The sequence below is a fragment of the Neovison vison genome, chromosome 13 (assembly GCF_020171115.1).
Source record: "Neovison vison isolate M4711 chromosome 13, ASM_NN_V1, whole genome shotgun sequence".
Classification (NCBI taxonomy): domain Eukaryota; kingdom Metazoa; phylum Chordata; class Mammalia; order Carnivora; family Mustelidae; genus Neogale; species Neogale vison.
The window spans coordinates 149,630,323-149,652,963 of record NC_058103.1 but is presented as its reverse complement, the minus strand read 5'-3'; the positions used below and the strand labels follow the sequence as shown (position 1 = coordinate 149,652,963).

Here is a 22,641-nt window from a genome sequence, read left to right as displayed (position 1 = left end):
GCGGTTGCCCTGACGACCGCGGTTGCCCTGACGACCGCGGTTGCCCTGACGCCCGCGGGTTGCCCTGACGGGCCGCGCGGAGCCGGGCGTGCTGAGGGCCGGCGGGGCGGCAGCCGTCGGCCGAGAGCATGAGGAGCCGGTGCCTGTGTCAGATCTGCACCTGCGGGTAAGGAACGGCTAGCGCGGCGGCGCGCCGGGGTGCGGGTGGCCGCAGCCTCGTCGCGGCCGCCTCCGGCTCCGCAGCCTCCGCCCGACCCTCGCACGGGCCCGGCTCCGGGGCCGAACCTCCCCTGCTCTGAGACCCCCGGCCGCGGCCTGCTGAGCGCCCGCGGGTCGGGCAGAGGCTGCGGAGCCGGAGCGGCCGGTCCTCCGGCTGCCCGGGGGTGCGATCGGATCCCGGCGGGACAGCGGACGCTCCGGACATCCCGGGGGAAACAGGGAGGAGGAGGACGCAGGGCCGGTGCATGGGCTTTGAGCCCGTCGGTGCGTCCTTCCGCCTGCCGCTCTCCCCCCAGGCCCGACGGCGGCTGCGGCCGCTCCAGGCTGGGCTCCCGTCGGGACCCGCCCGACCGAGAGGGGCGGGGCTGCGGCCCGAAACCCGGACTGCGCCCGCGTGCCCGCCTGACCACCTCCCTCCCGTGTAGACACGGTCTCCTCCCGCAGCCTCCCGGCTGGCCCGGGGACCCGGCACTGCTACGTCCGCGCCGGGAGCGCGTCCTGCCGCGGAACCGACGCCCGACCCCGGGACCGCGGGAAGTGAGGGCAGTGGTGTCCGCCAGTCCGTCTCCTGTCTGTGAGGTCATTTAAGCGGATCAATCAAGATGTTCAACGCACGTAAAAAAATGAACCAGCCGACGCAGCCCCCAGAAAAACTAAAACGGAGAGATCGTCAACTTTTGTAGCAACATGGACGGGACTGGAAGAGATTATGCTGAGTGAAATCAGTCAAGCAGAGAGAGTCAATTATCATATGGTTTCACTCATTTGTGGAGCATAACCAATAGCATGGAGGACAAGGGGCGTTAGAGAGGAGTAGGGAATTTGGGTAAATTGGAAGGGGAGGTGAACCATGAGAGACTATGGACTCTGAAAAACAGTCTGAGGGGTTTGAAGTGGCGGGGGGGTGGGAGGTTGGGGTACCAGGTGGTGGGTATTATAGAGGGCAGAGCTTGCATGGAGCACTGGGTGTGGTGAAAAATAATGAATACTGTTTTTCTGAAAATAAATAAATTGGGGGAAAAAAAAAAAAAGAAAGCTTTTTCTTTCCTAGAGACTGGAAACGTTGGGCCAGGAGACTTCTGCTTTCCTTTATAAGCTTTACAGTGTTGTTGTGTTATAAGGTGAACGTACGCCTTTGCTGGAAAATAAAACCAAGAACGACGAGAAATTCCAGGGCCTCGGCTTGATCCTTGTAACTCGGTGCACCCCCAGCAGGACCTCCATGCATGACCTACTAAGCACCATGTCCCTGGGCTTCCCAAGAGGTCCGTTGTGGTGCTAAGTCACTTCAGGACTCTCCCAAAGCCTCAGCTGCCGGCCAGCAATCCCGAATCTCTTGACCCCTCGGACTTGGAATTTTCAAGAGCCGTGACACCGTGTTTTCACTTTGCTCTGCGCCCAGTTCTTCGGCTCGTCCAGCACCCTCCAAGCAGAGCAGCTCATCTCTCGGGTGTTCTTCCCGAGGGTTCCCGGAGCTCCGATGTCCTCGTCAGTTCTGATTGCCTCGGCGCAGCATATGCATTTTCCTTGAATCCAGCCTCCCCTGGGCTTGTACTCTTAGCCCTAGCCCGTAGCTCGGGTCCCCAGATGACATGGGACGTGAGAAGCTGACCACCTGTTTCAGTCTTGTGGGATGTTACTTTTCTGTTGTTTGCTTGGGTTTTTCTGTCTTGTTAAGAAGTTTTCCTTTTTCTTTTTCTTTTCTGAGTATGAAATGAATATACATGAGGCATGGTATGAAAATGCAAGGCAAAAAATGTACAATATAGTGAAAATCCCTCATAATCATAGTCCCCACCACAAATGTTCTTTAAGACTTGCTTTACAAGTCCTCTGAAAGGAAACAGAGAAGCAGCATACCATCATACTATATTCTACAGCCCACTTTTTCACTGTTTACAATTTCCACATCTTGCAACGTCCACACCTAATGGTCAACCCCATTCTCTGCAACAACTATGGGCTGTCATCTTTTATGATATATTGGTCAGGATTCTGCATTATGGACAATATAATCTACTGCAGCCGAGCCCAGAAATAAAAGAACTTACTAAGGAGTATGTGTGGCTCACAGAATTGTTGGAAGAACCAAAGAAACAGTTTCCAAAATAAACTTTTCAGGAAAAATTCCCCAAAATCTCACCTCAGAACTGGGCTGCCAAGGGAGCCACGGCCTCGGCCAACAACCAGGAAACTGCAGCCGAGCTGTAGGCCTCAGAACCACCCCTTACCGCCAAGGTCAGGGAGCTGCCGGTCCATCAGGAAGGCACCTTGGAAACCTGAATGCGTCCTGACAACTAGGGCTCCAGCCTCTCTGTCCCACCTCCACAATGCTGCCGGCAGCCGGGTGGGCTCTCCCCGCTCCCTAGATAGCACTGTCTGAGTCGGAGTAGCCGGGGAACGTCCAGCAGGTGAAAGCTAAATTGCATGGAACCTGCCGGCGGGGGCTCTGGGAGCCATGCATGTGAGCTTTTCAGCTTCTTCGGACAAGGCAACCCTCTAAATCTTCGTCAGAGGAAACCAGAGTCTCCACCACAAAGGATATAACATCATTTTTTCTTGTTTTGATAAATATCATTGCAGAATAAAGGTGTTTGTGTTTGTTTTTTAGGAAAGCTGCTTTTAAATTTAGAGATTCTGTGTGTATTGAAGGTCTCTCTGATTAAGATACAATTATCCTAAGATATTTTGGGAAGTCAGAATAATCTTTCAGTTTATTTATGTTTGCACAGGCGACATCACTGTCCACGTGGAGCCACAAGGATTTATGAAAATTCTGGCATATCTTGCCCCACCACTGAATATTTGGAAAAATACCCTACGTATGGCAATGTTCCTCCACCTCAGAGTCTTAAACCCAAGCAAGAATTCCGAGCAGGCCGTGGTAAAATGGAAGGAATAACAACATTTAAGTAAATATTAAACTAACTGCTTTACCTATTTCTCTCCCAACTCTTCTGGTCTTAATAAAGTTTTTTAACTCTTTAAAGTGAACTATTAAGTTGATCAAAGTTGAACAAATTTTAAGAAGCAAGGAACTAGTCAAGACACAACTCAAGAAAAAAGAAAGACAAAAATTAAGTTAGAATGACAGAAAGTAAGAAGGGAAAAGGGAAATGAAAAGTTTTATTGATTTTTTTTAAAACACTTAAAATCTCTTATGTTGTTTCTGCTTTTACACTGTCATCTCCAACTAGAGAAATACAGGAACCTCCTGTTTTTTCTGTCTCTGCTCGAGTTTTTACATCTCTGATCTGTTTCCTACACTTCAGCCTTCAGAGATGATCTTTTTGAAATGCAGTTCTACTCCGAATCACCTCCTTCAAAATCCCTTCATGGTTTGGTCCTTAATTGCTTTTCTAATTTATTTTCACTCTGCTCTTTAATGCTTACATCCCATAGGACATTTTTCTTTTCTTGAAAATATCAGGATCCCCTTGCCATGGAGCCTTCCAATATACTATTTTACTTACTTGGAAATTTCACCGCACTTAATGTCCATGTAACCTACAGATCTTAACTCAGTTATCACTCTGAAAGCCTCTGACACACGTGTATCCAGTTCTCAGGCTGGGTAACAGGTCCCTGTGTAAGACCTCAAAGCATCCTCCTCCTCTTCATCATGGATCCACTCCAGAGGCCCACGCAAGCAGGGACTGTGTCTGTTCTTCTCTTAGCTTTCTACTTCCAGAAACCTAGTACGAGGCCTGCTAGCACATAGTAGGTACTCAATGTTTATTCAGTGGATTATAGACCCAAAAAAATCCTTCTAAGCCTAAACTCCTCATTTGGACTTAGCTCTTTTTTTTTTTTTAATTGTTTCATATGTTCATCAATGGGTTAATTCTTTTCCTAATTCTGTTAATGTGCACACCATATTCAAGGTCCAGTCTTACATGTTAAGTACAAAAAGATCAATAAATAGAGATTTCTGCTTTCAAGGAATGCATACATCAGATTTCTATAATTGGGGGTTTACAATGCACTATAATAAATTAAATTTGCCGCATTACCTGTTTTCATATCATTTAGATGGAGCTTATTCTACTTGCATGAGCCAAGGTTGAAACCTTCCAACTTTTAGTCCGATACTTCTACCTTTCACAGTCCAGGCAGCTCTTGTAGTAACGGGGCCTCGCTGACGGCTCGACTTCTGTAGGTGTGCGGCTCGCGCACAGACCTGAAAATCTTCCACAGCCCTCGGACTTGGTGTGCTCTAGAATCACCTGGAAGGGTTAAAATTGCAGATTCCAGAGTTCCACCTAAAACAGTCAATAGATAACGGAGTGGACCCCAGGAATCTGCATTTTTAACCAGCATCGCTGGTCATTCTGTCGCCGTCTCCCAGTGAAAAGGGTCAGGTACTAGTACTGACCGCTGGTGGGACTTGGGACATAGGGAAGGACTGCGCCCTGCCGCGGCTCGAGGGCCTGTGGGAGTGGCAGTTGGAAAACAAAACTGCAGACAAGTAAACAAGACACCCACGAAAGCGAACGAGATGAAGAAACGGAATAACTGAGAAGAGCAAATGGGCGTGGTTGCTCCTTTTCCTTCTCCGCACCGTTCCTTCTGCCTCCGTGCCTTAATGGCTCAATGGAGATTTCACAATTTTTACTATTTTGCATTTAACTAGTTCTAAATATTGAAATTGGGAAAGTATAACGTGCCATGTCTTTCTTTAAAAAGGTAATTGCTTTTCAATTCTGGGTTTGGCAGTTGACTTGTTCAGTACCCCTTCATAGTTTAAAAAAAAAAACAACAAAAAAACCCAAAAGACAAAAAACAACCAACCAAAGGAACAACACCAAAAGAAAGAAAAGGGTCTCCCAACTCCCAAAGAGTCTAATTATGCCAATAAAACTAAAATTTCCATTTCTTAAATCATCATGTCTACAGTGAGGAAAACATTGCATCTTTTCTTTGTATTTTGACTGGGGAACCGGCGGTACTTCCCAGAGCCTCACCCCGGGGGTCTAGAGCTCTTCCCTCACTCCCTCCTGTCGGCTGTGCTGACCAGGCAGCAGGAAGCCGATGTATCCGCACAGAGAGTAAAGGGTCATCGGATGCTCCGCGAGACTGGAGGACGAGACTGTGTGCGGAGCAGGTGTCTAGACGCACATCAGTACGTTCAGTGCGGTTCGAGGACCGCAGAGTTGGCGGGGAGCCTGCCCTGGAAGGATGGCTGTGGACGTGTCCTGTGTTTGGGGACACATCCGATGACTACGGGTGCATTTACCCATTACCCTCCTCCACAGAAAGCTGCTTTGGGTGTGGCGGTACACTTCCCAACATTTACTCTAACCAGGGAAACCAAGCCTTCTAAGCTTTCTCTCCATCCTCTCCCCGATTCTTCCACTCCCTGATTGCATTTTAGCCTCTGTCCCTCTAGCTGGTATTCGGGAAGAACAAAGAACAACTCAGATGTCTTGAGAATAAGAGGTATGTGATTTCTCCTATTTATCTCTTAAATAATACTTAGTAAGGGCCTGTTAAGTGTCGGGCACGGTGCTGAGCCCCGGGGATAGAGCGGTCAGGGGATTGGGGTGGCTGTGCTCCCGGGTGCTGCGGTCTAGTGAGGGGGGCAACACGTCCCTCAAAACAAACACAAAATCGCTCCGGGGAGAAAATCCATGAAGGATAGGCACGGGGTGACTTGAGAGGCAGAATAAAAGATTTGACTTTATCAGGGAAATGATCTTGATGAAGTCCCAAAAGTTCATTTTCGCTTTTGTTTCCTGTGCCTTTGGGACATACCTTGAAAGAGGTTGCTGTGGCCGGTGCTGAGGAGGTTACCGCCTGTGTCCTCCTGTCGGATTCTGATGGGTTCCTGCGCGGAATCCTGAACGGTGTGAAGCAGTTGGCTGCAGGAGATAGGAAAGGAAATCGCAGAAAGCAAGAGGAAGCGACCAGCGAAGGGGCCACATGTGGTGTTTTCTGTCCTTAGAGCAGTAAGAGGCCACTGAAGGTTTCTTGTCCTGCTCAGTTGTCTGCCTGCCTGCTTGCTTGTGTTTTGAGGGGGTGGAGAAGGGGGTTAAGGAAGAGGCCAGGCCGCTCAGGGGAGGAAGGACTTGTCCGATTCGCATGTGAAAGGATCCCTTTGGGCACCAGATGAGGAAAGACAGAGAGAAGCTGGAGTGGACACAGATAAATGAGTTTAGGCATTGTTGATTTGATGCGAATGAGCTATTGTGGGAGTTTGGACTGTCGTGGTAATGATGGAGAAAACGGTGAGATCTGCGAGGGATTTAGGAGGGGAAGGTGATGGGAGTTGAGGAAGGGGCAGCTACGGGAGGGAGCCGTGGTGTGAGGGACGAGAGCGGGGTCCCTGCGGTGATGCCCTTCGCTACGATGGGCACCAGCAAACGGACCAGGTCTGCTGGGGGCATGGGAGGTTCTGCAAGTACGGGTAGGGAGCTCAGAGAAGGGTCCGAGCGGAGAGAGAAATTGGTGCATCATTTCTGTTTCGGGAGGAATGGAAGTTGTGGGAGTCGAGCTGTCTTCGGGTGGGGGAGGCGGGGAGCACTGCAGGAGAAGAGGAACGAGAACAGGCCCAAGTGCTGAGAAGCCCCTGGCAGTTGGTGGCTGAGGAGAGGGGGACGGGGACGAAGCTGCATCAGAGACTCAGGAGAAACCAGCAGGGAGGCAGGAGGAGAGAGTGTCCTGGAGACAGGGAGTGGGCAGTAATGCCCATCGGGGAAGAGGACGACAGACGTCCAAGGGACTCAGTCACAGAGAAGTCACTGTGGCCCGTCAGGCAGCACTGGACCCCGGCCGGACATGGGTGGATGGGGCTGAGGAAGAGGAGCCAAGTCTAGAAAATCATATCCTGAGAAGGAGAAGGGAGTCAGCGAGGCTTTTGGTTTTAGGAGCGTGGGGACGTAAATTGAAAATAGTGATTAATACAAGGTGACTTAAACCGATAAAATGAGGGACACGGTCAGTAGAGCTCACCAGAAAAAACACAGTTTTGAAGACGTGTAGTCATAACAGCAGTAGCTGACCTGTTGCCCTTACTGTGTACCAAGCTCTCGTACGCATGTGCTCACGTGTGTAAGCGTCCGTAACACAGCCCCGTGAGCTAGATGACATGATTGTCCTCGCCAGCTTAACTAAGTTGCCCAAGTTAGTTGGGGGGCCTGGCCAGCTTAACTAAGTTGCCCAAGGTCATGCATCCAGTGAACGACAGAGCCAGGATGTGGACCCAGGCCATCTGGTCACTCTGGGTCTGTACCCACCAGACAGCCCCAGTGTCTGCAGGACCATTTCCGCCACAGAATGTTCTAGCATGCCCATGGTGGCTGGACTGCACTATGGCTCTCATCCATGGCAAGGCTTCTCGCGGGTCCGAAGATGAGTCAGAATCACATCCATATCATGAATGTGATTTACGACTGAAGGCTAAAGTTTAGACGTTAATAATTTATCTAATTGATTATTTAATAATAAACAGGAAGATGGCATGATTTCAGTAAAAGGGGAGCATGCCCAAAGAGCTTAGTTTTTAATTACGATGAATAAGGATTTTGACAAAGTAGACCCAGGGGATATATTTAAATTTTTTTCCTTAGACTCATTAAATCTTTCACCTAAGATTTCCTTCCATGTTAGGAAAAATCTAAATTACTTAAAGATGTTATTTATGTGGGCCCCAGGGTGGCTCAGTGGGTTAAGCCTCTGCCTTCAGCTCAGGTCATGATCCCAGGGTCCTGGGACTGAGCCCCACATCGGGCTCTCTGCTCGGCAGGGTGCCTGCTTCCCCCTCTCTCTGCCTGTCTCTCTGCCTGCTTGTGATCTCCGTCTGTCAAATAAATAAATAAAATCTTTAAAAAATAAAGATGTTATTTATGTAAGATCCAATCAGCTGAAGATCCACATCCTAATGATGTTTGAAAACTGGGATTTTTGACATATTTCTTAAGACGTTAGTCACTAGACAGGACATAAAGGAATGAAATGACTTCTCTTCAGTAGTTTAACAACTACACCATTTTAATATCTTCTTGGAATTTCAACTGAAATAAACCTTGAAAATTTCAATACTACTTTGGGATAACTAGAAATAAAAGAACCTGTGAGGCTATGTTTTAAACTTATATATTTCAGATCGGATTATCGTCCTTATGAGATAGTCAAACAGCCTCGCCACGTGCCAGAAGAATACAAACCAAAGCAGGGGGAGATTGATCTTGGCACCACCTACAAACGGGACTTCAATTCTTACAAAGTGCAGCCTGTGGCCATCGTCCGGCCTCTGGAGAGACGACGAGTTAAACAAGGAAAGGTGGACACTGTCCCAACCTATAAAGGTAACTTGCCATTTTGAAAGTGAAAGAGCCCAAAAAACTAAGGCTCATTTCCATCCAATGTCCAATCCTAATTTGGGGCGTTGCCAAACTTAGCTCTCATGGCTTAGGAACACTTTTTTTGTTTTGGTCCACATAGTATAGCAACAAAAAGACCATTTGCCTGATTGAGACCTCAAAGACCTGGATTTTTATCCAAATTTAGCCACATAATTCATTTTTTCTACCTAAAAACATACACAGTTGACCCACAAACAATGTGGTTTGATCTGCGTATGTGTACTCTTTTCGATAAATATAGTCCAGTCCTGTAAATGTATTTTCTCTTCCTTATGATTTTCATAACCTTTTCTTTTCTCTAGCTTACTTCACTGTAAGAATATACAAAATATATGTTGACTGTTATGCTACTGTTGAAGTGTCTAGCCAACAGCAGGCCAGTGGTAGTTTTGGGGAGTCAAAGTTCTGTACAGATTTTTGACTACATAGGGGAGCAAGGCCCCTAACTCCTGTGTTGTTCAAAGGGTCACCCGTAAACACAAAGGATGCCATTGCGCAAGCATTATGTCACATCACACCACATTGATTTGGCACTGCTCCTTTCCCTCCGTTCCAGAACAAGTTGGAACTCTACTGAGTGTACTGGAGTCTTTCAGAAGGTCAAATAAATAGCAACCCTCTTAACCATTTAAGTTCTGAGCCAACTGATACAGCAAAAGTGTTAGCAGTCAGAGAGCCAAATACTCCCTTTATAGTGATAAAGACTAGGGTGAAGGATAAAGCAGGTGCTTCCCGATACTGAACTCGGAATAAAAGAGGCTTATCCACCCTGTAACAATGTTGGGCCACCACTTAGCAGACCGGCTTCTCTAAGATATTCAGCATGGAAGAAGCGTGCGAACACCTTCTCCCTGTCGACAGCTGACTCGGAAGAGCCAGGGGTTGGACAATGTATGGCTAGTTTCTTTCCAAAAATCAACCCGATTTTAAAATACCCTATTGCTCTTGGAGAGTGGGACCTTTTAAAAAAAAAAAAAAAGGTATCTTATTAGTACCTATTATTTTTTGTTAATAATGTAATTGCATACTTAAGTGTGTATCCTTTTCATTATGTGATACAGCTGAGTGGTATGTCCTCATATAAAGCCCTTTTATAAAATTGATGTCACCCACAATAAAAGCAGTGGTTTACAGTTTAAATAGACAGCAGCTGAACTCGTATGTATTCTTCAAATATCGCCCTTACCAGTTCAATGGGTAAGTAAACGCATGTTTACCGGTTCGCTATGATCTAGAAGTAGGGTGGTCGGGAACCTTGTGCTTTCATCCTTCTGGCTGTGGGCACATAAGATGCTACACAAGGAGCAAAGTTCGAAGACAATGTACACGGTCAGCAAGTATATTGTTATAATGCAATTTAGCATAAAACAATTACAGGTCTGTATCTCCTGGTATGCACAGGAGGTCAGATACTGCTGTAACAACTTGACATAAAGTTGTTTGGTGAAAACAACTGGTATTTTAACAACCACAGTAGGAATTTCTTTTCTTTTTTGTCCTACAAAATCTATCAAAAAATATCAGTAATATTGTCCTGATGCTGTGACAATTACACATCACACACACATTCTAACTTCTCATTACCTGGGTTTCCTGTAGATTTCCATCCTTCCACTCCCATAATCCAGTGTTCCTGGGGTCCCTCTGGCTTGCTCGCTTCTGACCTTTTCTAGTGAGGAAATATTTCCAGGTATGGAAGCATGAGATGAGATCGTAAGGGCCAAGGCAGTACTCATTCTGTGTGATGATCTAGGTTTTGTAGATAACTGTTTAAGGACAGGTCAGTAACTGGTGAGAACTCAAGGATGATTAGAGACTCTCACTAACTACCAAGAATCAGAGAACAGAGGAAAGACAGAGGGGGTAAAGAGAAAGGACGAGGAACCCCTGCAGGGCTGCGGTGAGAAGGGAGCATCTAGATTGTGGAGGCGCAGTTCTATGAGACAGGTCAATCTTAGACAGAAACCGATCTGCCCCCAGCAGCCTCAGGTTAGAAAGTCATTTATACTGAAATGTAGATGATGAGAACAGACTGGCACTGGAGTTGGTAAATGTTTTAAGCGATACTCTGCTCTGTGCTAGGCACTGTAGGGAATACAGAGATCTGAACTGAGCGTGGTTATTAACAGATACTTTATGGTTGAGGAAAAGAAGCGATAGGACCATAAAAAATTAACCATAGTAGCAATAAATAAATGTGTTATCACTAGGGAGGAGGATAATTCACTAGAAAATTAATGGAACAAGTCATGTTTCAAAAATTTAGACTGAACAAGATTCAGGCCAGCCTGACCAGTAAGTATTGATCTATAGGAGAGGGAGAGACAACACAAAAACTAGGATGAAATGAACAAAAATGGACAGAGCCAGAAAAATAAAGGGGTTGTTCTGTAAACAGAGGATTTCAGGAACTAAGAGATTGGGGTATAATTCTATAAATGCAGGTAGAGATCAGACTTTGAAGCACTGATTACCAGACTGAAGTGCTTAACATTTTTCTCATAGCTGCTAAAAATGCTTGAGTTCCGTTTCCAGGGAGGATATATTAAAATGGCAGAAAGCCATTATTTCCACTGCAATAGCTAAAAATATGTATAATTTTTTAAAGTGTATGAAATCTCTGTAATGGCATTAGACAGCTGTGGAAACAAATTAACTTGCCAAGACGGCAAGCTACGATAGCCAGCTGTTTACTTCTCTGGAGCACTGGTCACACCAGGGCCTTGGTGGAAAACAGCGTGACAGAAGCAGAAAGACTCTCCTGGGTAAAGGGAAATGAGTGGAGCACGTGACATGTGGACTGGTATGACACACTGGAACCTATCAGTCCTCCAGGTGTATAGCTGGTCTTCCTTGTAGGATGTTTGCTGAGCATGTAGGGGGTATGATGGCCTAGGAGACTGGGCCAGAAGGATCCCACAGCTTTACTTGGGAGTAAGTGCTTGGAAGATAAATGCCCACAGAATGAGGGCTCTACCACAAGCATACCACAACTTTTGTCCTTTCAGCCAGAGGAAGACTATGTCTAACTAAAAGTGCCTCTGAGTACCAGCCTAGCTCGACACCTGATTGGATCAGGGTGATCTAAATTGGAAAGACCAAGCTTTCTCCTGTTGAAAATAACGTTGATTTTAATGTCTATGGTTTACTTATACATGACCCCCAGCATCTGGTAAAATAGGAGACCAATGAAGAGTCAGGAAATATCTGGAGAGATGATGGTCAAGAAATTTCCAAAACTGATGAATGAATGAGGCCACAGATTCAAGAAGCTCAACAAATCCCCAAACAGATAAATACAAAGAATACCACACTTAGGCAACTTTCATCAAAATTCAAAAACCAAGTGAAGGTGAATTCTCAAAAGCAGTAAGAGAAAAACTACACATTAATTATGAAAAGAAAAATTAGAAATATACCTAATTTTACATCTAAAGCCATGGAAGCCCAAAGATAATGCAGTGACATATTTAAAGTGTTGAAAGGGTAAAAACAAAACAAAAACAAAACAAAATAAAAACCTAGAACTTTAAACCCAACAAATCCCAGAATTTTATGCCTAGTGAAAATATCCTTCAAAAAATAAAATAAAAATATTTCCAGGAACAAACAAACAAACAAACAAAAACTCCAGAGAATTTGTTATTAACCAACCATACTACAAAAAGTAGTAAAGAAAATTCTTCAGGTTGAAGGAAGATGATTCCAGAGGGCAGCATGAAATCCAGGAAGGAATGAAACACACAGAAAGAGTACCTTTATCGGTACGTATAAAAGAATATTGACTTCTTAGAGTCACAAGAATAATTATATATTTTTACATAAATATAGAAGTAAATATAATAGCACAGAAGACAGGAGGGTGTAAATGGAATTACACCATTGAAAGTTTCTTACACTGCTCTAAAAGTGGTAAAAATACCAATTTAAATTCAAGTAGGCCAAAAAGATACCCTAATAAGTCAAAAATGCATTTTTATTCTAAAATAAGTTATAATTAAAATGCTAACAGAGGAAATGGAATAATAAAAATACCATTTATCCAAAAGAAGGCAGAAAATAAGGGGTGAGGGAACAAAGAACATTTGAGAAAGAAGCAAATAGCAATATAGCCAACATAAACTCAACTAGATCATTCATTACATTAAATGTAAATGAAATAAAAATTTAAATTAGAACTCCAAGATTGATAATTCATTTGGAGCATACAAAGTGTCAATTTTCCTCTTGAAATAGAGATACCTAGTAGGAAGATATGTATGGGGGGAAGATATGTATGTTCAAAAGGAAGTCTGGAATGGAGATTCTACCTTTGGAAGCCATCAGCTTACAGGAAGTATTAAAACCATGGGGATTGTTTGATGAGATATAGATTGAGAAAGAAATCCTCAGGGTGAAGCCCCCTGGCTTGGTGCTATAAGATGTCATAGGGAACAGGTTCCAAATACCAAGGAAGAGAACTAACAATGTGCAACTCAAGACTTTTCTCTTCAAAGAGGAACCTTGAACAGCTCATTGTATAAGGATGGGGATGGAGGTCTGCATACAGACATTCATGGTGAGCAAACACATCCAGACACCTCATGGGCTTAAAGCTGTTCAGATGAGAGCAAACTACTATGTCATGACATACTTTAGATTATCTCCTACTTTCACCTGTTTCCATATTTTCAAATTTGGGTTCACAAGAACAAGAATGGCTTACCCAGCTCATCTCTTCTTGCCAGGCTGTTTTGTCTGTCTCTACTGGCCTGAAGATTGTCTGCTCTTGGTCCACACATCCACTCTCATACGAACATCAGTAGGTTGATAAGGTAGAGGTAACCATTTGCTCCACAACTTGGTCATTGGGCCAGAAATGTCTGTGAGTGAGGGATTTTTCTCTCCAAAGGAGAGAGTAAATCCACATAAAAAGCATTTGAGTTTTGGCCTTTCCAATAGACATTACATGAACTTTGTCTAGACTCTAAAATATCTTGTATAACTTCTGTCTTTTATAAATTAACCTTTGGTGTACATCTTTTTGGGTGAAGTCAATTCCACAGTATTTCTTAGCTTTCTATCTTTCTCATCTAGAAATAAAAAAACTAAATAACCCTTGGTTGAAATATAAGTACTTCAGTTTTTGATCCATGGTCTATGTATGCCACAAGAAGCAGAATTAAGGTATTAACCCTAAATCTTAGACTTAGCTCTGGTATTCACTTCTAAATTCTACATACAATTTCTGGTATGTTTAAAAGCACTCAGTTCAGGCCTCTAGCCTCTAGATGGCCCTCTGTCTTTTTTTTTTTTTTTTTCAATTTATTTATTTTCAGAAAAACAGTATTCATTATTTTTTCACCACACCCAGTGCTCCATGCAAGCCGTGCCCTCTATAATACCCACCACCTAGTACCCCAACCTCCCACCCCCCCGCCACTTCAAACCCCTCAGATTGTTTTTCAGAGTCCATAGTCTCTCATGGTTCACCTCCCCTTCCAATTTACCCAAATTCCCTACTCCTCTCTAATACCCCTTGTCCTCCATGCTATTTGTTATGCTCCACAAATAAGTGAAACCATATGATAATTGACTCTCTCTGCTTGACTGATTTCACTCAGCATAATCTCTTTCAGTCCCGTCCATATTGCTACAAAAGTTGGGTATTCATCCTTTCTGATGGAGGCATAATACTCCATAGTGTATATGGACCACATCTTCCTTATCCATTCATCCGTTGAAGGGCATCTTGGTTCTTTCCATAGTTTGGCGACTGTGGCCATTGCTGCTATAAACTGTCTTTTGATGATACCTTGAAGTCCATTTTCTGAAAAGCTGAAGCTGAAGGCAATGATATTTCTGGGATAGTACAAGTTATTCTGTAGGTTTGCTCAGGGAGTCTGGTAGGCTTTCCTACAGTATAATGGGTTGAAATTCTCTTTCATTTGAGGAGTCCCTCCAAGGCAAAGAATAATATCCTCATCACTTTTTTCCACACATCAGGGCCTTTGATTTTATGTTAATCAGTAGATTTTATGGTTTCTTTTCTTTTTTAAATTATTTTTTATTTTCTTAATTTCTTTTCAGTGTACCAGAATTCATTGTTTATGCACCACACCCAGTGCTCCATACAACACATGCCCTCCATAATACTCACCACCAGGCTCACCCAACTTCCCACCCCCGACCCCTTCAAAACTCTCAGATTGTTTTTTAGAGTCCATAGTCTCTCATGGTTCATCTCCCCTTCCAGTTTCCCTCAACTCCCTTTTTCTCTCCATCTCCCCATGTCCTCTGTGTTATTTCTTATGCTCCATAAATAAGTGGTTTCTTTTCATTTCATGCGTTATGGTGAAAATCCCAACCAGTTCCTGGAAAATGCAACCATAATCTCCTACACTCTGTCTTTACCCAAAACACAGGCTTTCAAAAACCATCAACAACCCAAGCTCAGATGTTCCATTCCCTTGTTGTGTATTCAGGTAAATCTAGAAGTAGAAATTCTTTGCACTAATGTGGGGAGATGGGAAGAGGAAGGTGGATATGAAGAAAACACAAATCAGGGGAATCTGAGCAACTTCAGACTTGATTAGTGTTCAGATTTCTGAAGGAAATGGAAGGGAAGTTTGGGAATGAGGGAAGTGAGTCATTATTTTTAGAAGATGGTTGTTTTATGCAGTATTTTAAATGCTCTCTTTTTTTAAATTTCAAGATGATTATAGAGCTTGGGACATTCAGAAAATTGACCTTTATAAACCAGAACAAGCTTACCACCCCCCCACCGTGAAATTTGGAAATTCAACCACATTTCAGGATGACTATGCTCCTCAGGAGATAAAGCCCAGGCAAAGTTTTAAACCCAGCCCCGTGGTCAAACATTCTACAGTCCCTTTTGATGGTGATACAAGTCATCGCCTTGATTATGTACCTTATCAGCTAGAACTCAAGTTTGCAAGGCCAAAAGAAGTGTACAAGCCAACCAGTCAACCCTTTGAGGATCTCACAACTCACCGATATGACTTTCAGGGTCTTCCTGGTGAAACTGCGAAAATCTGCAGACCTCCATACACCAGAGTGACCCAAAATGCTCATTTTGAAGGAAGCACGGAATTCCGCGAAAGCTTCCAACCATGGGAAATCCCACCACCCGAAGTCAAGAAACCACAGGAGTATGTCCCGCCTGCAGGTACCATGCAGCTAAACAGCACAAGCCATCTCGACTATGTTCCCTATCAGACCAAACGTGTTAGTCCCATCAGGCCAGTTTCTCAGAGAAAATGTAACAATGTCCCTTTTCAAGGAAAAAGCACCACAAAGGAAGATTTTCCAGCCTGGGAATGCTGTCGTCAAGGTCTCATTAAGCAGCAGCAGCAGATTTCCAACCCATCTGGAAGATTCGATGGTTGGAGCACTTTCAGGTCTCACTATGTGCCCCACGAGCTGATTCGGACGGAGAGCTGCAAACCCGCGCATGCTCTGCTTCAGAGTTCTGCTCCGTTCGACGACGCCACCATGTACTCTACAGAGTACACACCGAAGAAACAGGAAGTCTGCCCTGCTAGCTATCCTTCTCCTCCAGGCTATATCTTTGAAAATACAAATTCTCAAGGTCATAAATTCTTCCGCAAGGTCACGCCCATAGTGGAGGCCTTCTAATCATCAAATCATGTTTAAAAGGAAGCTAACAGATACTGGTTTTCTAAGGGAAAAGCCAGAGTTTGTTTGTTTGTTTTAGAGGAAAGGGGAAGAGGGAGAGAGAGAATCTTATGTAGGCTCCAAGCCCAGCACAGAGCTGACATGGGGCTTGATCTCACAGTCCTGAGATCATGACCTGAGCTGAAATTGAGAATTGGATGCTTGACCGGCGGGGCCACCTAGGCACCCCAAAGCCAATTTTATATAGTCAAAATAATTTATGGGAGAGCTAAAACAAATCATTTTTAAATCTTCCAAAATGAATTTGCAAAATTAATTATAAGAAATAAGGACGTTAAAATCCGTTTTATATTGCTCTTTTACCAAGATTGTCCTTTACTACACTATTCTGAAAGTTGAATCATGGACATTCCCAACTGCACTACTTTAATCCCCAACCTCCTGTTTGGCTGCTTGCCTCCAGTCTATTATCATGTTCCCATACATTTTTAATTATGGCAACTACACAGTTACTCACATGCAGTTTTCATGTATCAAGGACATCAGGACCGTCTGGCCCACCTCTGAAAATGACGCATGGATTCCTCATCCAAGACAGTGGTCTTCATGTCCTCAGCCTCCAGGGCATCGACGCAGTGCACTGTGGTTGGTGGCGCTGGGGCGGACACTGCCCCTCACCATGTTCAAGGTCATAAGAGGAACTCTGGTGCAACCAGCAAGGGGTCTGTGGGCTGGGAGTCGAGGCTCTGAGCTGGGGTCCCGGTGACATCACCCTGGCCAATGACTCACGTCTTTGAGCCCCAATATCTCCACTCTTAAAAGGACATCTGCTCTGCTTAGTTCACAAATGAGCGTTTTGAGCATCAGATCGTACAAGTCATTGTAACCCAAAAGCAAAAGTGCTAAGCAAATGTCAGGCATTCACACTAAGTCCCTTAATCTCGTTTTGTACCTGTTTTCTCCATTTTCAGAGTAAGGTAACTAACCTACTCACTACTCATTTTTCTGGCCTGAGGCAAGGATTGTAAAATGACCGAATTTGCTCTAAGCTTAGGAGTAGTTGGATTCCTGAAGAGTCTTGTCCTCTCCAGCCCCACAAGCACCAGCGATCTCGTTCCAGATAAAGGAGCGCTTGGATGCAGAGAAGAACATGGTTTGAAAGGCAGTACTTATGGGAAGGAAAAAGGTATTTGTTAGAGTAGTTTTAGAAATGACCGACAGCGGTGAAGAATCTTCTGGATAACCTTGGGTAAGGACGTACCTAATGGCCATTAGGGTTCAGGGTTCAGAAGCAGGGGCAGGCTCAGGGTGGGGCAAAGTTACGTCCTTCTTCTCCAGTGTGAACTAAGTGCTAATAAGGGAGGGGAGAAATGATCCCAGTAAGTGAACCAGGAAGAACAGGCTGCATTTATGAATGCTGAGAATGTCCTAATGAATCACATTCCTATTGTTTCTTTTTCTTTGATAAATGATTGTATTATGGGAGAGTATGATTTAGTGTAGCACAAAGTTTGATCTTCTGTAGCTTTAAAGTTGTCTCAAACAACATGCTCACTTGAGAATAAGTGCACCAATATTTGGCTAAAACATTTTTAATATTTGAAAGTAGCTTGTTTTTATTTACATTTGTATCTATTAGTGAAATTATGATATGTAGAATTCTTTATCTAGGCAACATTAATAAAGCATCAATAAAATGAATGAATTTTCATGACATCATTTCTGTACCAAATTTTCTCTGGAAGAGGGAGCTTTTTAAATAAAGTCTTATCTAGGTTAACCTGTATATAACTACTCTCGCATTTTCCATAGAAAACATGATTATAGACTCAAAATGAAACAGTAGGGAGTATGGTAACACTCTCAACCTGGCCCATTTTCTGAGCTAGACATTCAGCTTCCTCTGCAATCTGATGGGAGTGGTCTACCCCCTGGAAAAGGTTACCCCTTAGTAAGATACATCCTGGGATTTCCCAAGGCAATGTGACTTGAGCTGAGGACACAAAGATGAATAATGGTGTGTCCCTATCATCCAACGCTCAATGTAACAGATGGGAATAAGAGATTGGAACAGGGGGTACATGGGCCACTTAGCCTGGGAGTTCCGGAAAAGCCCCCTTAAGGAGAGGACAGCTGAGCTGATCCTTGAGCTGTAATGACATCTTCTTCTATAGACTAGCATACGTGACCTTGCACAAATTATTTTCCCTCTCTGAACCCATTTCTTCATCTACAAAACTTACTTCAAAGGATGTGTACCTGGAATATTTAAAGAATATAAAACTCAAGAACAGGAACAAAATGGGTCAAAGATATAAACAGATACTTCACCAGACTATCTATAGATGGTGTATTAGTTTGCTAAGGCTACAAGGACAAAGTACCCCAGACTTGGGCAGGGGTCGGGGGGGGGGGTGCTTAGGCAACAGACATTCACGGTCTCATAGTTCTGGAGGCTGGAAGCCCAAGGTCACGGTGTCAGCCGAGTTGGCTTCCTTGGAGGGCTGCGTCGGAGAATCTGTTCTGTTCCTCTCTTCTAGCTTCTGGAGTTTTGCCAGCGATCTCACGTTGCCCAGCTTATAAATGTCTGCCTTCATCTTCCCATGGCATTCTCCCCGTGTCCAAGCATCCGTCTCTAAATCTCCCCGTTTAATAACAATACCAGTCGTACTGGAATTCACAGACATGCGACTTTCCCTAATGTCTCCTACCCCAGCAATCCCATCCTAACTTGATCATCTGCAAAGACCTTGTTTCCAAATAAGTTCATATTCTGGGAGTTAGAAGCTTTTTGAGGAGGGGAACACAATTCAACCCACAAGAAATGTGACATAAGCAGGTGAAAGGTAGTATCATTAGTCATTAGGGAAATTCAACTTAAAACTATAATGAGATATCATGACATACATATCCAGGGCTAAAAAGATAACACACACACATACACACACACACACACACACCCACACACACACACCAGGCATTTTGGAACATCTTTTGACAGTTTATAAAGGTAAACATACACATACATATCACAGGGTCACAGAGAAGCAGGACGTGGGAATCTCAGGGGGTGATAGAAGTGTTTGGTAGGAAACTGTGTGGGTAAACAACTCTCTGAACTCGTAGAAACTAAGAACTGGAAACCACAGAGTCGGTCTTACTGCCCGTCACATCACAGACCCGGCTCCCCAGGATGCGAGGAGAACCCGGGAAGGAATGCAGACCGTGGCGGGGGAGTCTAAGTGTCCTAGAAGCAAGTCACCTGAGCACACAGAAGAGGGCGGGAGGAGAGGGGATTACCTAAGAGATACTGAGAAAGAGCGCTCCGACTGAACACTCTAAAGCTATGATCAAAAGGCTCCCACGCGAACACTGCAGTCCGGCTGCTAAACTGTCCTCCCGTCACAGGGTTACGGGAAACCGAGAAGAAGACTGTAATCATGAGAGCCAGGCTTCCCACGGTCACAGAAAGAAACTACAAAGAAGAAAAAGGCACTTGGTGACTCACATAACAAAAAATAGTAATTAAAAAAAAAATACCATCTCTGTTTACCCACACTTACTGAGAATTTGAGTAGCAAACACTTCTCAGTACAATATTGACCTTTGATGGGGCCGTCTCAAAAATCTTCCCTGGAAATCTTCAACCTCCTTACTAACTTGATAATGGTCACCTTGAGCTGTCCTTACATGAAAACCTTTAAAAGACTTGAGCTTAAAAAAAGAAAAAAAAGAAAGAAAGAAAGAAAGAAAGGTATTAACTGTAGTAATGACCGTATGGCGTGAACTGACACCCGACACAACGTCTCAGGATGAACTCACAGATGCAGAAATAAACAGATGCGAGCGCGCGCGCGTGTGTGTGTGTGCGTGCGTGCATGTTTACACGGGTTAGTATGGATGTGCAACCTAAGAAACCTCCCAGTGGGCAAAGCTGGAATGACCTGAGCAACAAAATAATGACAGTTGGCATTTTTACTCAAAGTTACTTTGAGTTAAAATCCAAACTGTTGTTTTATATATATATATATATAGAGAGAGAGAGAGAGAGAGAGAGATTGATTTAGATATATATAGATCTATCTCCTAGAGTCTGTACTCATGTAAATAAATACATAAATGGGAGAGAAGACACATCTCTTCCTTACAGGATTCCATTAGTAAAGAAACGAAGAAAAGAAACTCACCCCTGGAACATCATCACCATAATTACTATAGGCACAACCCATAAGATGCTATAAAACTAGGGGGTAAAACTTTAAGGAGGAACAGAGTAGTTGCACAGTCTCTAGGTATTGTCTCTAAAATACAAATATATTAATTACAAAGAGGGAAGCAGTGACCTAGTAGAGAAGAAACCCGGCAGGAGCCACCTTAACCAAGGACCAAGGTAAACATGACCAGTAAAGGACATGTCGACAGCATGTCTCTCTGATGCCGCTCCGGGAGAGGGGCAACAGTGCATAGCTGACTCTAATCCTGAGAAAATACCAGATCACCTCCCACAGAGAGACACTCAGCAAAATCCCTGGCCAGTGTCATGGTCACAATTCCCATGGTCATGAAAGACGAGAAAACGGGAGCACCACGGTTTGGAGCCTTAAAGAGGCACAGCATTGCGGGATGGTGGATCAGAACCCAGGGCAGAACAGAGGACAACAGTGGGAAAATGGTGAAATCCCATTAAAGTTTGCAATTAATAGTGTTATACCAATGTCGATTTCTTGGGGCGGTTTTTAAAGTTTTTATTTGAATTCCAGTTAGTTCGCATGCAGCATAACATCAGTTTCAGGGGTGCAAGGTGGTGACTCATCACCTCCATGATACCCCAGCTCTCGTCACGACAGCTGCCCTCCTTCGCCCCCCATCGCCCATTTCCCCCAACCACCCCTCCTCTCTGGTCACCAGCAGTGTGTTCTCCAGTGAAGAGTCTATTTCTGGGCTTGCCTCCCACCTCCCTCTTTTATAGTCCTTTGCTCATTTGTTTCTTAAGTTCCGCACGTGAGTGAGATCATATGGGATTTGGCTTTCTCTGATTGACATTTTGCTTCGCACAATACTCTCTAGCTGCATCCATGTTATCGCAAGTGGCAGGATGTCATTCTTTTTGATGACTGAGTAATATTCCATTGTCTATATAAGCCACAGCTGCTTTATCCATTCATCAGTTCACAGACTCTTGAGCTATTTCCAGAATTCGGCTCTTATAGATACTGATGTTATAATCATTGGGGTGCATGTGCCCCTTCGAATGAGTATTTCTGTATTTTTTGGGTAAATACCTAATAGTACATTTGCGGGATCATAGGGTAGCTCTAATTTTAACTTCCTGAGGAACCTCTGTGCTGTTTTCCACGGAGGCCGCACTAGTTGGATTCCCACCAAGAGTGCCCGGCGGTTCCCCTTTCTCCACGTCCTCGCCAACATTTACTGTTTCTTGTGTTGTTATTTTAGCCATTTTGACAGGTGCAAGGTGATATCTCATTGTGGTTTTGATCTGTGTTTTCCCGATGATAAGTAATGTTGAGCATCTTTTTACGTGTCTGTTGTTGGCCATCTGGATGTCTTCTTAGGAGAAATATCTGTTCATTTCTTCTGACCATTTTGTGACCACATTATTCTTTTTGGGGGTGTTGAGTTTTTATAAGTTCTTTACATATTTCGGATACTAACCCTTTATCAGATATGTCATGTGCAAATATCTTCTCCTATTCTACAGGTTGCCTTTTAGTCTTGTGGATTGTTTCCTTCACTGTACAAAAGCTTTTTATTTGGATCAAGTCCCATTAATGTATTGTTGCTTTTGTTTCCCTTACCTCAGGAGACACACCTAGGAAGAAGTTGCTGTGACCAACATCTGAGAAGTTACTGCTTGTGTTCTCTTCTAGGATTTTAATAGTTTCAAGTGTCTTATATAGGTCTTTTATCCATTTGAATTTGGTTTTGTATGTGGAGCAAGAAAGTGGTGCAAGAAAGTTTCTTTCTTCCGCACGTGGCTGTCCAGTGTTCCCAGAACTGTTTGTTGAAGAGATTGTCTTTTCCCCCACTGGAGAGGCTTTCCTGCTTTTGTTAGTTGATCATACAGTTGTCGGCCCATTTCTGGGTTTTCTGTTCTGTTTCATTGATCTATTCCTGCGCCAGGCCCAATTTCTGAGTTTCGATCAGCATATTTGGTTGTGTACAACATTGACATTAAGGGAAGTTAGATGCAGGATGTACCAGAATTCCCGGCAGTGCTTTTGTAACCATTCCATACATCTTAGTCACCTTAATAAAAAAAAGTTAACAAAAATAGCTTGGTTTGTTCTGCCAGGCTCATTAGTTTTGTCTTCTCAACTGCAGCCATCCAGCAGTCTATCAGCAGGTTTGCTTATAACTACTGAGGTCATTCTACACGCCTGACCACACGTTTGATGCCGGG

General features: G+C 44.1%; 1 protein-coding gene across 2 annotated transcripts; it reads left to right on the top strand.

The window, feature by feature from the left end:
* Nucleotides 1-78: 78 nt before the first annotated feature.
* SAXO2 (stabilizer of axonemal microtubules 2) lies at nt 79-16,343 on the top strand. 2 transcript variants are annotated; one of them, XM_044231028.1, is made up of 4 exons: nt 79-166; nt 2,952-3,131; nt 8,323-8,525; nt 15,277-16,343. In XM_044231028.1, exons 1-4 carry the CDS (start codon nt 129-131, stop codon nt 16,218-16,220), a joined length of 1,365 nt encoding a protein of 454 aa, XP_044086963.1. In that variant the 5' UTR covers nt 79-128; the 3' UTR covers nt 16,221-16,343. The 2 variants fall into 2 exon arrangements, with proteins under 2 accessions (XP_044086963.1, XP_044086964.1); XM_044231029.1 differs by lacking the exons at nt 79-166; nt 2,952-3,131 and adding an exon at nt 9,644-9,779 and having other exon boundaries at nt 8,489-8,525.
* The last annotated feature ends 6,298 nt before the right edge of the window (nt 16,344-22,641 follow it).

Bases quoted from the DNA above. Each gene is read 5' to 3' on its own strand.
- SAXO2 (XM_044231028.1), top strand. From the start codon at position 129: ATGAGGAGCCGGTGCCTGTGTCAGATCTGCACCTGCGG. The intron at 167-2,951 runs GTAAGGAACGGC...ATGTTTGCACAG, and splicing joins TGTCAGATCTGCACCTGCGG to GCGACATCACTGTCCACGTG. The intron at 3,132-8,322 runs GTAAATATTAAA...TATATATTTCAG, and splicing joins GAAGGAATAACAACATTTAA to ATCGGATTATCGTCCTTATG.